This window comes from Eumetopias jubatus, unplaced genomic scaffold (assembly GCF_037043125.1).
Source record: "Eumetopias jubatus isolate StellerSeaLion01/CBP00866 unplaced genomic scaffold, mEumJub1_p1.0 scaffold_1, whole genome shotgun sequence".
Lineage (NCBI taxonomy): Eukaryota > Metazoa > Chordata > Mammalia > Carnivora > Otariidae > Eumetopias > Eumetopias jubatus.
This window is the reverse complement of record NW_028274807.1, coordinates 217,789,280-217,803,114: the sequence shown is the minus strand read 5'-3', so window position 1 is coordinate 217,803,114 and position 13,835 is coordinate 217,789,280. Positions and strand designations below refer to the sequence as shown.

Here is a 13,835-nt window from a genome sequence, read left to right as displayed (position 1 = left end):
ACCGCGAGGCTTCTGTCAGCCCTCACCCCTCACCCCTGCTCCAGTCTCCCCCTCGGCGCTGCAGACGCCAGGCCGGGTCATTCTCCGACGGCCGTCCTGGGTGCTGCAGGGGGTCGGACAGCATCCTGGACCCCACCCCTCAATGCCAGGAGCCCCCCCCAAATCCATGACCATCTTGCCTCCTTCCCCTGCCCCACCTCTGCCCCTTCCCTCTGGGCTCTAGCTCGCTGGCCTCCGTGTGGCCTCCCTGCTGACCCCTTGACCCTCTGCCCTCCCCTCCTCCCACCGCCCCCAGCCCACCCCTTCTCAGAACTGCTGCCCATCCAGACCCCAAGGCCCTGCAGAAGCTGCTCGTCAAGTTGGTTTGCTTTTCTCACTCCAGCCCGACGCCGACGCAAAGGAAGGGTCCCACCCCTTGTACCTGTGGTCACCACACAGCAGCCCCGCTGTCCGAGAGGGGGATTGTCATTGCACACGCCTTGGCCCCTCTTCAAGCCCTATTGCTTATCTAAAAAACTGATTTTTAAAAAAGTCACAGGGCAGGGGTGGGGGGGGTAGGGGTGGTGCCTGGCTGGCTCAGTTGGTGAACCGTTTGACTCTTGATCTTGGGGTTGTAAGAGCCCCATGTTGGACATAGAATTGTTTTAAAAATAAAATCTAGGGGTGCTTGGGTGGCTCAGTGAAGCATCTGCCTCTGGCTTTGGTCATGATCCCGGGGTCCTGGGATTGAGCCTCCAGTTGGGCTGCTTGTGCTCGCTTGATCTCTGCCAAATAAAATCTTTAAAAAATAAAATCTTTAAAGAAAAAAAAAACAATTCACAGGATATGTGGGTGACTCGGTTGGCCGTCTGACTTTGGCTCAGGTCGTGATCTCGGGGTCCTGGGATGGAGTTCCCAGTCGGGCCCCTGCTCAATGGGGAGTCTGCTTCTCCCTCCGTGCCACCCCCATGCCCGCACACGTGTGCTCGCTCTCTCAAATAAAATCGTTAAAAAAAAAAAGTAATTCACTATATGGTAAGAATCTGAAACCTCAGGGAAGCACACCTGCACAAGAAATAGTCCATCCCTCCCACCCCCAGTTCCTGAATCACGGCCCCCACTGGCCTGGTTCCTGAGCCGGGTGCCTGGTGCATGCTGTCCTTCCTCCCTACTCTGCTCCCCTCCCCACTCCCTCCCCAACCCTCTGCTCCGCTCCCGGGCTCACTCCCCCAGCCGGCCTCCCACTGCAGGGCTCTCCCAGGAGGCTGGCTCAGACCTCCCTGACCTCGCCGTCCACCTCCCCTCCCCTCGGTCAAGCAGCCTTGACCGGGCCCATTGGCCCCTCGCAGCGTTCTCTCTTGTGACCTAGCAGCTGGAGAAGACGCTCTCTCGTGGTTCTGGTGGGATTGGAAAGTCACTGAGCAGCCCGGCTGGGTGACTCAGGTCTCATGAGGTGCCAGTCGAATGTCACCAGGGCTGCGTCATCTGAAAGTTCAGCTGGGGCTGGGGTCTCAGTCCAGGGTCCCTCACTCACAGGGCAAGGACCTTATGGGCGAACAGAAAACTTGCATAAAGCTCAGACTTCAGTAACATCCACTTTGGTTCATGAATTGCAACAAACGTGCCCAGCCGTGTAAGCTGCTAACAGTAGGGAACTGGGTGCTGGGCACACAGGAACTCTACTATGTCGGCAACTTTTCTGTGAAAATGCAAAGTTTAGTTAAGTAAGTTACAAAATCCAGCTCCACAGGCTAGCGGGGAGCGGGAAGGAAAGGGGAAGGGGCCCCTCACCTCCCACCCGGGACCTGGAGATCCCCGGGAGCGAGACCAGGTGGGCTGTGCAGGGGTTCAGGGGCCGGAGTGGTCCTGCCAGGAGGCCGGCCTGCCGCTCGCCTGCGCTTGCCTGTGTGAGCCTCAGTTTCCCCCAAGTGTAAAATCCAGCAGGATTGCAAGAATGAGGGGGCCTACAAGCGGCAGGTGTTCTTGCGAACTCTTAACAATTAGCGCTTGTTCTAATCCTACCGCGTAAGAAGTAGTGGGAATCGGGCTGGAGTCCACGTTGGGGCCGGAATCACGGTCTGGGGGTGGAGACAGGGGTTTGAGGGCTCCGTTCCTCCCCGACGTGGGCCTGAGTCAGCGGCCCCGCCCCTCGTCTGCGGAGTGGGTGGCATGCTGGGGAAGGAAAGGCCGGGAGCCGGAGCGCCAAAACAGCTGCCGAAACCCGGGATCGAACCAGGGACCTTTAGATCTTCAGTCTAACGCTCTCCCAACTGAGCTATTTCGGCTGGGCGGCAGGGGGCTGCCGTCGCCCCGAGTCCGGCTCGGGCCGCGCCGCCCGCGCGCCGCCGCAGCTTGCGCCTGGCCTCTCGGCGGCGCACGCCTCATAGAAGCTCAGGGGGCGCCGAGCGGCAGCGCCGTCTCTGTGGCGCAATCGGTTAGCGCGTTCGGCTGTTAACCGAAAGGTTGGTGGTTCGAGCCCACCCAGGGACGCTGTTTTGAACTTTTGTTCCTGAGGTAAGGAGGGGGCGAGCGGCGCCCCCGGGCGCCCCCGGGCGCCCCCGCTTCATGCCGGGACGCTCCGCGCGCACCCCCAGGCCAGCGCGCCCCGGGGAGGGGGTGTCCGGGGGCGCGCGGCAGCGGGCAGTCCACCGAGGCGGAACGTCCCAGGGCCGGGGCCCGGGCTCCGCGCAGCAGCCGAGCCGCTTTGGCAGCCGGGCCTGGGGACCCGGAGCGCTGAGGCGGACGGACCGCAGAGGTTGTTTGAAGGCCGAGGCGGACATGGCGGCGCCGGCGGGTGAGCGGGGCGGCCGCGGCGGGGAAACTGAGGCCTCCGGGGCTCCCAGCGCGGCGTGCGGCGGCGACCTGCCGTCGCCGATGCGCGGTTAAACGCACGGAGTACGAGGGCTGGGGGTGCTGGGGGTGCTGGGGGGGACCGCCGTCGGGGTCCGGGGCGGCGAGACCCAGCGGCTCGTCCGAGGGGAAGGGCGCTGACTGTGCAGCGAGCGCACCCCCAGACCTGGATTTCCGCCCGAGGCACCGGGAGGGACGGGCGGCGCGCACCGGAGCGGGGCCCGGCCGGGAACTTGGTTGTCAACGCCAGCCCAGGGCCGGGAGCGCGCCAGGCACAGCAGAGGACCCCGGGGACCCCAGCGAGGCCCTAGCATCTTGGGAGAGACAGGCACCGCACAGCACAGAGATGGAGGTGCAGCCGGGTGACCGCATCCAGAGAGCCCGGGGGATGGGTGGTACTGACCGAAACCTGCCCGTAAGAAGGGCTGGCATGTGCCCGCGTGGGGCAGGGTGCTCCAGGCAGCGGGGACTGCGAGTGCAAAGGCCCTGAGGCAGGAGCGACCCTGACATGCAGGAGGAAAGGGAGGATGGCCCGGGTGTGGTGTGGCCTTTTTTTCAGGGTGTGGGATATTAAGCAGGGTAGGGACACTGTGTGGGGCACATCCTGAAAGACCCCTTTTTACCAGGTTAAGTGGAATTTAGATAGACCAAGGGTAAGCGGAAGGACGTGCCAGGCGTAGGGCTCATGGGCAAACTCCTGGGGGCTGGGCCCCACCAGGGTTTGTCGCCTGCAACTCACTGCCTGCACCGTGTGGTTCTCTCAGCAGCTCCGGGCCTGCTCTTCCGGATCCTTGCTCTGCGGTGAGCGTCTGCGTCTCCCCCACCACACGGCCCTGCCGGGGAGGGCTCGGTGCGGGGTGGGGGTGCATCAGAGCACCGCGGAGCTGGGGAGCCCTTCAGCAGCATTAGGCGGGGGCCCGCCTGCTGAAGGTCACATAGTCCAGCAGTCTTGCAGGTGGTGGTCAGGCCTCCCCGCGGGGACGGTCCAGGCGGTGGTAAAGCCTGCGTTCAGACCATGCCTGCCTGCCCTCCTTCCCTCACAACTCACTCACGTGTTGCAGGAAGGCGGTTGGTGCCTTTGCTCAGGTGGCGGCCTCAAGTAGGCCTCCTCAGGACAGGGAGGCAGGTAGTCACCGTGCCCTCTCAGTGGACAGAGCCCAGAAATGAAATCTCCAGCGTCATGAGGACATGGCAGAGCTCAGGAGAGGGTCTTCCTGATGGAGGGGAGATGGGAGGCTTCGGGGAGCGCTTGGGTTTGGACTGACTCTGCCTCGTTTTGAGAAGACCTTTTCTCTAGGAATCAAACGCAGTCACTGTAAAATAAAGGCGAAATGAGAGAACTAGATGAAAACCAGACTCCTTCTGGACAGGGCTCAGCAGACCTTCCGTGAAGGGCCAGATTGGCTCTGTGGAGACTACTCAGCTCTGCCTTTGTGAAAACAGCTGAGATAGGCAGAAACGGGTGGATGTGGTTGCATGTCAATAAAACTTTATTTACAACAACAGGCAGAGGGCCAGATTTGGCCCCCTGGGTGAAATTTCCCCATCCCTGCTCCAGTGTAGCCTCTGTCACAACGTGTCAGGGCACCCCAGGCTCCTCTTCACCTGCACCCCCTCCCCCTGCAGCTCCGGCGTGGCCGTGGCTACACAGGTGCGTGGCGTCCACTCAGGCGTGGCTGCTGACAGCCCCAGCAGGTGAGGCCAGCCTTCCTGGGATCCTGCGCACCCTAAAGCCTCCCTTTGGCACCGCAGCAGCCCCGGTGACTCCAGGGCCCTCCCTCCGCCATCAGGGTGATGCAGCATGGGTCCCTGCCCTCGGAGCTTTGCCCAGCCCCCTCCTGCATGTCCAAGGCAACGGCTGCACGTCCCTAGACCAGAAGGGCCGTTGATAGTGTCTCAGCAGAGCTCCTGCTTTCCGCATGGGGAGGCCAAGTTTCCTCGGGGACAGAGGCCAGCTGGGGCCACAGCAGGGCAGCCGTCAAAAGTTCATTCTTGTTCTGACCCTGGCAGCCCAGCTCCTACCAGTGCTTCCTCAGAGCAGCTCATGCCGCAGCTTGCTGCTGCCCTCTGAGAGGGGGCTCTGGGCTCAGACGTGCGGTGGGGGGTGTTGAGGTGCCTGCCTGGCTAATGCCCCCCCTCCCCTTGCCATGTGTTCTTACCAGCACCCAGCCCGCTGCGTCCACGGCTGGAGCCCTGGCCCCCAAATCCTCCGCACTTCCCAGCAGCCGAGGCGAGTATGTGGTGGCCAAGCTGGATGACCTCATCAACTGGGCCCGCCGGGTGAGCCCCTGACCCCTCCCGCGTCATTCAGGCCTCCTGCCGCATGCTCACACATGCTCACACACGTGCACACCTGCCCCTGTCCGCTGCTGGCCCTGATGCCCTCTCCGTGCCCGTGCCGTGCTTCCTGGTCTCTCCCTCCACCCCCAGGGAAGATGCCCTGCCTCCCCTCTGCGGATCTCCTGTGTCTGTTTATTCTCTTTTGATGCAGAAGTGATTTTAACTGGGAAAGTAGTGTGTACCTAGAACAGTGGCTCCTTCCTGGGAAAAACCCGAACACACTCCCCCACCCCCAGTGCTCACTGGGGACGGTCTGTGTGTTGTGTGCACGTCTGTCTCCCCCCGATTCACAGGGCAGTGGCTCCTCTTGGTGTGCTGGGGGTGCCCAGGAGCAGGCCGTTCCTGTGTGTCTCTGTAACTGATGGGGCCATGGCGAGCGTCCCGCCGGGTGTCCCCTGCAGTGGTGGTCCTAACTGCACATCTGAGAGGCTGTCAGGGTCAGCCCCCTGTGTAGCCCAAGCCCGGTGGCCCGCATTAGCACAACGTGGGGCAGGCAGGACCCATTCCAGGTCCCCGACTAGGCGGAGAGAGAGAGCAGAGAAGGCTCTGGCAGAGGCGTTCAGCAGGAGAAAGGAGCCACTGGATGGATGGAGGCAGTGGTCAGAGGGCAGCCAGAGGCATCCAGGAGGCCTTCCTGGAGGAATAGGCATTGGGAGTCCCTGGACATTAGGAAGTGTTGGGAAGGAGCCCCTTGCAGGGGCTGAGCCCCAGGGTCTAAACCTGTACCACATGTGGCTTTCCAGGCACTGGGAGCGGCACGTGCCTGTGTCTGAAGGATGGGATCTAGGACATGCTGGGTTATGTGAACGATGTCAGTAAAGCTCATTTCACCTGGGCCTGGGTTCTTTACTTTTTTGGTAACGTGGCTGCTGGGAAGTGTTGACCCACAGGTGTAGCTTGCTTTACCTTCCTGTTGAGCACACTGGGCCGTGACACCATCTGAGGGCCCTTCGGGGCCTGGAAGTGGTTTGGCTGCCGTGGGAAGGCCTGACTGATGGGCTTTGAGCTGGGGCAGATACCATCCCCCCCGGGCTGAGCACCCTGCCCCCGCAGAGCTCCCTGTGGCCCATGACCTTTGGCCTGGCGTGTTGTGCTGTGGAAATGATGCACATGGCCGCGCCCCGCTATGACATGGACCGCTTTGGCGTGGTCTTCCGCGCCAGCCCGCGCCAGTCCGACGTGATGATCGTGGCCGGCACGCTCACCAACAAGATGGCCCCGGCGCTCCGCAAGGTAGGCCCGGCCCCGAGACCCGCCACCCGCCCCCAGCCTCGAGCCGCACCCAGACCCCGCCGTCTCTTCCAGGTGTATGACCAGATGCCAGAGCCGCGCTATGTTGTGTCCATGGGGAGGTGAGTGCCCGCGACACGCTGGCGCGCCTCCTGCCCACCTCCGCTCCCTCTGCCGCGGTCACAGGGGGCATCTGTGCCCTCAGGACACCCTGCGGCCCCTCCCCAGGGCGGCACCTCCCCCAGGTCACCCCCCCGTGCCACTCAGCGTCGCCCCTGTTCTGTCCCTGTTCCTGCTTCATGGATGTAAGTGGTGCCCTGCTCTGTGGGCTGTCTGCACGCTCCTCGGCCTCCCGGCGCCCAGTCCCTTCCCCACGCCACCAGCAGCTGCTTCCTCACCTCACTGTTCTGAGGTAGAACTCGGGCCACAGAGTCCACCCTGTTCAAGTGTGCAGTTCCGTGATGGTCCATGTAGTCACGGTGCTGTCAGCTGTAGCCCGTAGTCCCAGAACATTCCATCACCCTCCAAGAAAACCCTGCCCCGATCAGCTGTCACCCTCCCCCAAGCCCCTGCCCCCGAGAGCCCCCTTCCCGTCCGCGGATGAGCCTGTTCTGGGAGTGTCATCCACGTGGACTCACACCCCGTGTGGCCTTCTGTGTCTGGCTCCCTCCCCGAGTATCTGAGTGTCGTGGGCTCGGGGTCCGTCCATTTGGTTCCGCTCTCCCTGATCCCACAGAAGCCCTCGTTCTCTTCTCTGGGACTCCACGTCCCATTCCTGCCCATTCCTGGCACCTGTTTGAACCTGAAGGCAGGTGTGCGTTGGGGGCAGGGCTGGGGGTGGCCAGTGTGGCCCTCACATGCTCCCCCCCCCAGCTGTGCCAACGGAGGAGGTTATTACCACTACTCGTACTCTGTCGTGAGGGGCTGTGACCGCATCGTGCCCGTGGACATCTACGTCCCAGGTGAGCCCGCCCCTCCCATGTCGCAGGCCCCCGCGCCCCACAGAGGCGGTGGGCTCCCCCCCTTCTCAGGATGAACAGATGTAGGTCCAAGCAGAAGAGTGAAGCCCCAGCCTCCTCCTCCCTTGTCCCCTGAAGGTCTCCCCTGCTGAAGAGTCTTGGGTTTTATGCAGACGTGGGCCCAGGCTGGTGCCGAAGGCTTAGCCTGAGCTGCATGGGGCTGCGGGTCCTCGGCTTTCTTTAAACCACGCTTCACAGGGTTCCACCTAATAGACACAAAACCCACACAACACAGTTAAAAAACAGACTGGTTCTTGGAGACCAGGACCGGTGTGCACGGGGCCTGCCTTGGACCCCAGATCACCAGGGTGGTCAGACTGTGCAAATAAAAATGCAGGGTCCCCAGTTACTTCTGTCCGGAAAGCAAGGAATGTTTGCGACCCGTTCATACTGGATAAGTACCGATCGTCTGTCTGAAGCCCGTGTTCGGCTGGCCACCCTCGGGCCCCAGGGCCTCTGCCCACACTGTGTCAGAGGTCAGGGGTCAGCGGGTGGTGCTTAGCCTGCAGATGAAGGCCCCATGTTCTTGGGCTCTCAGTGCCCCGTGGAAAGCCCAACCTGAGGCCCGGAGAGCAGAGGACACTCAAGACCCTGAGTCCAGGTTGCCCAGGAAAGTTTAGGTCACGTTCTGGTGCCCTTCAAAAGGACATTGGATGGTGGTGATTTGTTTAGCGTTCTACGGATATTTCCTGAGGGCCTTAGACACCGCCAGGCCACAGGCCCATCCCCGCTGTGGGGGGCCAGGGCCCTGGTCCGGGAGGGCACCTGGGACTCCACCCTGCAGAGTGAGACCAGGCCCTGCTCAGCTGCCTTCGGGGTGTGTGCCCCCGGGGGGCAGATCTCCGCAGGGCCCCGGCCCCTCCATCAGGCGGTACCGGGGTGGTGCCGGGGCGGTGCCGAGGCGGTGCCGGGGCGGTGCTGCCGGGTGCTGGGGTGGTGCTGCCGGGTGCTGGGGCAGTGCTGGGGCGGTGCTGGGGCGGTACTGCCGGGTGCTGGGGCGGTGCTGGGGCGGTACTGCCGGGTGCTGGGGCAGTGCTGGGGCGGTGCTGGGGCGGTACTGCCGGGTGCTGGGGCGGTGCTGGCGCGGTGCTGGGGCGGTGCTGGGGCGGTACTGCCGGGTGCTGGGGCGGTGCTGGGGCGGTACTGGGGCGGTACTGCCGGGTGCTGGGGCGGTACTGCCGGGTGCTGGGGCGGTGCTGGGGCGGTACTGCCGGGTGCTGGGGCGGTGCTGGGGCGGTGCTGCCGGGTGCTGGGGCGGTGCTGGGGCGGTGCTGCCGGGTGCTGGGGCGGTACTGGGGCGGTGCTGGGGCGATACTGTCGGGTGCTGGGGCGGTGCTGGGGCGGTGCTGGGGCGGTGCTGCCGGGTGCTGGGGCGATACTGGGGCGGTGCTGGGGCGGTACTGTTGGGTGCTGGGGCGGTGCTGGCGCGGTGCTGGCGCGGTGCTGGGGCGGTACTGCCGGGTGCTGGGGCGGTGCTGGGGCGGTACTGGGGCGGTGCTGCTGGTTGCTGGGGCGGTACTGGGGCGGTGCTGCCGGTTGCTGGGGTGGTACTGCCGGGTGCTGGGGCGGTGCTGGGGCGGTGCTGGGGCGGTACTGCCGGGTGCTGGGGCGGTGCTGGGGCGGTGCTGCCGGGTGCTGGGGCGGTGCTGGGGCGGTACTGCCGGGTGCTGGGGCGGTACTGGGGCGGTGCTGAGGCGATACTGTCGGGTGCTGGGGCGGTGCTGGGGCGGTACTGTCGGGTGCTGGGGCGGTGCTGGGGCGGTGCTGGGGCGGTGCTGCCGGGTGCTGGGGTGGTGCTGCCGGGTGCTGGGGCGGTGCTGGGGCAGTACTGCCGGGTGCTGGGGTGGTACTGGGGCGGTACCGGGGCGGTACTGGGGCGGTACTGGGGCGGTACTGCTGGGTGCTGGGCCCAGGGCCGCACGTGCTTGTGGTTGCTCTTCCAGGCCCCTCGGGTCCTGGGCAGGTCCCCTGGGTGGTGACCTGTCTGTCTACTTCTTCTGGCAGGGTGGTGGGGACGGGGACTGTAGGGGAGCATTTCTCCAGGGCTTCCCCTCCCGTGGCCATGTGGGCCTCCCTGCCCAGCCTGGCTGCTCTGCCCCCTCAACTCCCCCCTCCCTCCCTGCTTTCCAAGGGCCCACCGCCACAAGGGCCACGCGCCCTTGTCCTCCGGAGGTCCTGAGCCAGGTCATTGGGGGTAGCGGACAGGGCAGCTGGGCCCAGGATGGGCAGCCTAGTCCTCCCCGTGCCCGAGGCTTGACTGCCGGGGTCAGGAACTCGGCGGCTCCTTCCCTGTGATGAGCCAAACCCCCAGCCTGGGCAGTACAAGCTAGAGGTGCTGGAGAGGGGCCCGCAGCAGACGTGGCGCTGCTGCCCCCTCCTCGTCCCAGGGCCCCATCTGGCCTCCAGCTGCTGCGCCTAGCTGCGCCCTTTGACCATCCTGACCAAGGCACCCTTTGCCAAGTGGCAGGGGGTCGGTCCGTGGCCCCAGCAGGGAGGACAGGCACAGGTCCCAGAATCTGGGGGGGCCTTGGCTGCCCTCCCAGGGTCCGGGAGGAGCTCCGCCCCCTCCCTGCCAGCAGGGAAACTGAGGCACAGTCCCACCCACAGGCTGCCCACCCACAGCCGAGGCCCTGCTGTACGGCATCCTGCAGCTGCAGAAGAAGATCAAGCGGGAGAAGAAGCTGAGGATCTGGTACCGCAGGTAGTGCCGGCCCCCTCCGGCCCCTGCAGCACCCCTCAGGATGGTCAATAAACTGATAGACCCAGCTGGCCTCCCCGTCCCCCTCCCTGCGCGACCGGTGGGTAGTGGGGCTCTGGGGGTGTGAGAGGTCAGTGCTGTCCTGGGCAGGCCCAGCCCTTTCTTTTGTGCACGGAGACACTGAGGCCCTGAAGGAGGGGAGTGGACGGGCCCAAGAGCCTGTGGTGAGAAGAGCAACACCATGTCCAGGGGTGAGGCGGGGGTCCTGCGGAGCACGGCTGGGTTTAAAGGTTTTGCTTTGTTTCAAGGCTCTCAGCCTGACCTGACCGGGTGGGACCAGAGACTCAGTGGCCATGTGGCCCTGACGAGCGCCACCCTCTCTGTACCCCAGCAGCCAGCTGAGGGAGGAGGTTGACGAGTTGTCCGCTATGATCCACTGGCCCTGTGGGTCTGCTGTGGGCACAGGGCGGATCGCGTGTGGGGTCACGTGCCAGCTCAGAGCTAGTGGTGCGGAGTGGCCCCCTGTCTCCCGGGGGCCCGTTTAACAGATAGTGTTTTGTTTTTTTTACTTTTTGGAGGAGCAGAAGTCAGTGAAAGCACACGGTCCTGCTAATTGGGCAAGCCCAGGGTCAGCATTTATTTTGTCCTCAAGGATGGGGACAGGGAGGTCATGGTATTCCCATTGCAGGGACGGTTGGGGACGTTTACCCTCTGTCCCACTGTGGGTGTGGCCGGACTCGAACCCAGGGCTGAGAGCCCAGAGCCTGCACTCCCGGCTGCAGAGGCACTGAGTGGGGGCACAGGGACATCAGTAGTTGAGCCAGAGGCCTGGGTGGGCTCAGTGCTTGGTGACCAGGGGCGTGATCATCCGCGGGAAGGCGTAGTAGCGGCACTCAGCAGGGGGGACCAGCTCCATCAACTCCATGCGGATGTTCTCCCGCCTGAAGCCCGCCTCCAGCAGGGCTGGCACCTGTGTCTCCTGGGGGAGGGGGGGGGAGCGCCAGGTCGCTTGCAGGGCCCTGGGGCCTCACGAGACACCCACAGCGCCCACCCTTCGTAGAATGGCATTCACAATTGCCAAGGCCCCTGGGAGCTGGACACGGCAGCCCGACTGCTGACTGACAGAACCAGGAAGCCCGAGTTGGGGTGGGCATCCTCCAGGTGTCTAAACTCAGGTAGCAATGTCCAGACTCTCGCGGGGCACCAGTAGGCTGCCCACCGCACATCCAGCAGCAGGGACGGCATGCCTAAACCTATAGACCTGTTTGGTGGAGGAGGGCAGAGTGAGGCGGGATGCCTGGGTGCAGAGCCTGGACTGGATCCCTGTGTCCTGAGGGCACCGGGGAGCCACGGAAGGCCGTTGAGCCGAGAGACCTTACCTGACTTGTAAGTGGAGACTCACAGTCCACCCAGGAGACCAGCTCCTGAGGCCAGGGACCCTCCCCAGGTCACAGGCTACTCCTGCCTCTGCCCCAAAGTTGCTTCCTGGCTTGGGGCTGGGGCGTGGGACCCACAGGGAGCTCCCGGGCTGCCACACCTCGAACATGGTGGTGATGTCTGAGTACTTGGACTTCATCAGCTCCCCCCAGGACGTGAGGTTGCAGTAGGTGAGGATGCCTCCAGGCTTCAGCAGGCGAAAGGCATGGCCCTGGGCAGGGACAGTGGTCAGGACAGAGGTCTGGGGTATGGACAGAAGCCACTGCCCAGGGGGCCTCCCACCCCCCAGCAGGACGGAGAAACAGGAAGGAGAGGTGCTCCATGTGTGGATGGCAGCCACCTGCACTCACCCCTGGGGGTGACCGTCCCCCCAAGCAGGTCCTACCCTGATGAAGTTGAACTGGTGTGTGTGCCAGGTCTCCTCGGACAGCGGGTACGTGTCATACAGGATCCCTGCACAGGAAGCGGGGTGGGGGCTGGAGCTCAGCGGTGTGTGCACGTGGAGACGGGCCCTGCCCAGAGCTCATAGCATGCTGCCTCCTCCGGGGACAGCAGCGAAGCATCCCCCACATCTGTTCCTCCGGGGTCTGCCACGCCCCCCCAGTGCAGCACTGCTGTGTGTTCCCTACAAGGTCCCTCTGCAAGCCAAGGACGGGAGCTAGTGGTGGAAACTCAGGCAGAGGCTCCCCCTCCCCCAGCTCCCAGCGCCCCCCTCACCATCAAAGTGGCCATCTGGCAGGGTAGGTGTTACGTCCTCCCACAGGCCTTTCAAGGGAACCACCTAGGGGCCCGGGAGAAAAGAGAAGGTTGAGGGTCCCAGGTGTCCAGGCTCTCCCCACCTGCTGTAAGGGAGAGGGCAGAGGAGTTCCCAGGGGAGAAGACCACTTCCTCCATCTTGGTGGCTCCAGCCCCGCCCCCGGAGGGCAGGGCAGGCAGAGGTGGGCACCTTGTGTGGCTGCCGCTGGGCCCAGTCCTGGAGCCTCTGGAAGACGCTGTCATTGCACTCAATGATCCAGTGCTCATCAATGGGGGCCTCCTGCACCTTGGAGGCCGCGATCGCCATGCCAAAGCCCACCTCCAGCACCCGGCCCCCTGGTCACACAAAGAACCCAGTATCACACGCCAGGCTGGGGCTGGGAAGCTGCCTGGAGGAGGAAGCGCAAGGGACAGGGCCTTTGCAGAGAGAAACGTTTGCCACAAGGCCGGGAGGCCACAAGTGGGGCGGGGGCGGAGGGTGGTTTGGAACACAGGAGCCCTGAGCAGGAACGGCGTGGGCTCTGGCCAGGGACGTGCGGGCAGCTGATCTGAGGCCTGGCCCCGGTGGGGAGGTCAGACCCTGGACTTTGAGTCCTGGTGGTGCTTATCTCTTGAGTTGGTTACTTTTCTCTACCCTCCTTGCTACAGTGAAACGGGGGGTGGGTTTGAGGCCTGGGGCCTGGAACACCTGGGAAGGAGGTGGGTTCCCACTGGCCCAAAGACAGGCGAGGGGGACACCTCAACTATGCAGGGACGCTGGGTACGCTCATTGGCCAGGTAGAAACTCGGCCGCCGGGAGGACCTCCGCCCCGCCCCTGGGGCACCCCGCAGGCTCTGACCTAGGCACAGGGCCACCCCTACAGCTGTTTCCCAGCCTCAGCTTTCCCGGAGCTATTCTTAGCCCGGGCGGGGCTTCCGGGGACTCCGGGGCAGGAACATTTCCCGCGTGTGCCTGGGCAGCGCCCCCCGCTCGGGCCGACACCACCTCCCCGGCCTCATGCGGGGATAGCGGTCGAGCTCCACGCGAGGTCATCGTCGGAGAGCCTGTCCCCATCTGCGGGGTGGGGGCCCGTTACCCCTGGATAGGAAGTTCCGATACTTGAGGCGCATGCTGTGTGCAAGCCCCTGCCTGCAGCACCCACTTTTATTTCCCCGTTGCCCCCCGCTAGCCTCATTTTGCAGGCGGGAAAACAGAGGCACGGGAGGCTCGGGTGCACCTCAGCTGGAGAGCGGGCTGGACCCCGGATCTGAGCGACCTTCGGCCTCAGTTTACCCCTGCGCGCCCGGCTACCTTTGGAGGAGGCGGCGGCCGCCAACGCGTGCATGTAGGGGGTCTCCCAGCGTTCCATCACCGGCTTGCCGAGGATCTGCAGGTGCATGTCCGCCGCGTCGTAGGCCGCGGGCGCCGCCTGCCACGCGGGGCTGCAGTTCTCGCCGGGGGCGAAGATGGGGGGCGCGGCGGGGGCGCTCATGCTGCGGCTGTAACGCGCGCCGGGACTCGGCTCGCGACGCGCGGGCCTTGTCCC

At 64.5% G+C, this 13,835-nt stretch overlaps 2 protein-coding genes and 2 non-coding genes across 4 annotated transcripts; 2 read left to right on the top strand and 2 right to left on the bottom strand.

The window, feature by feature from the left end:
• Positions 1 to 2,191: 2,191 nt before the first annotated feature.
• Positions 2,192 to 2,264, bottom strand: TRNAF-GAA (transfer RNA phenylalanine (anticodon GAA)). Its single transcript has one exon. It is a non-coding gene; the product is annotated as a tRNA-Phe (tRNA).
• A 131-nt stretch (positions 2,265 to 2,395) lies between these two features.
• TRNAN-GUU (transfer RNA asparagine (anticodon GUU)) lies at positions 2,396 to 2,469 on the top strand. The gene has a single exon. It is a non-coding gene; the product is annotated as a tRNA-Asn (tRNA).
• Positions 2,470 to 2,700: 231 nt separating this feature from the next.
• Positions 2,701 to 10,183, top strand: NDUFS7 (NADH:ubiquinone oxidoreductase core subunit S7). The gene is made up of 8 exons (XM_028126163.2): positions 2,701 to 2,773; positions 3,594 to 3,630; positions 4,456 to 4,524; positions 4,992 to 5,109; positions 6,223 to 6,402; positions 6,475 to 6,521; positions 7,273 to 7,361; positions 10,026 to 10,183. Exons 1-8 carry the CDS (start codon positions 2,758 to 2,760, stop codon positions 10,121 to 10,123), a joined length of 654 nt encoding a protein of 217 aa, XP_027981964.1. The 5' UTR covers positions 2,701 to 2,757; the 3' UTR covers positions 10,124 to 10,183.
• Positions 10,184 to 10,726: 543 nt separating this feature from the next.
• GAMT (guanidinoacetate N-methyltransferase) lies at positions 10,727 to 13,835 on the bottom strand. The gene is made up of 6 exons (XM_028126152.2): positions 13,601 to 13,835; positions 12,500 to 12,645; positions 12,271 to 12,334; positions 11,939 to 12,006; positions 11,654 to 11,764; positions 10,727 to 11,095 (listed from the first exon to the last, which is right to left on the bottom strand). The coding sequence occupies exons 1-6, from the start codon at positions 13,779 to 13,781 to the stop codon at positions 10,955 to 10,957; spliced, it is 711 nt and encodes a 236-aa protein (XP_027981953.1). The 5' UTR covers positions 13,782 to 13,835; the 3' UTR covers positions 10,727 to 10,954.

What these genes read in the sequence shown, in the direction of transcription:
- NDUFS7 (XM_028126163.2), top strand. An exon ending in GCTGCTGACAGCCCCAGCAG is followed by an intron (nt 4,525 to 4,991) that starts GTGAGGCCAGCC and finishes TGTTCTTACCAG; the next exon opens with CACCCAGCCCGCTGCGTCCA. An exon ending in TCATCAACTGGGCCCGCCGG is followed by an intron (nt 5,110 to 6,222) that starts GTGAGCCCCTGA and finishes CTGCCCCCGCAG; the next exon opens with AGCTCCCTGTGGCCCATGAC.
- GAMT (XM_028126152.2), bottom strand. Translation starts at nt 13,781, where the DNA reads ATGAGCGCCCCCGCCGCGCCCCCCATCTTCGCCCCCGGCGAGAACTGC. An exon ending in GCCAGATGGCCACTTTGATG is followed by an intron (nt 12,007 to 12,270) that starts GTGAGGGGGGCG and finishes CTTCCTGTGCAG; the next exon opens with GGATCCTGTATGACACGTAC. An exon ending in ACCAGTTCAACTTCATCAGG is followed by an intron (nt 11,765 to 11,938) that starts GTAGGACCTGCT and finishes GTCCCTGCCCAG; the next exon opens with GGCCATGCCTTTCGCCTGCT.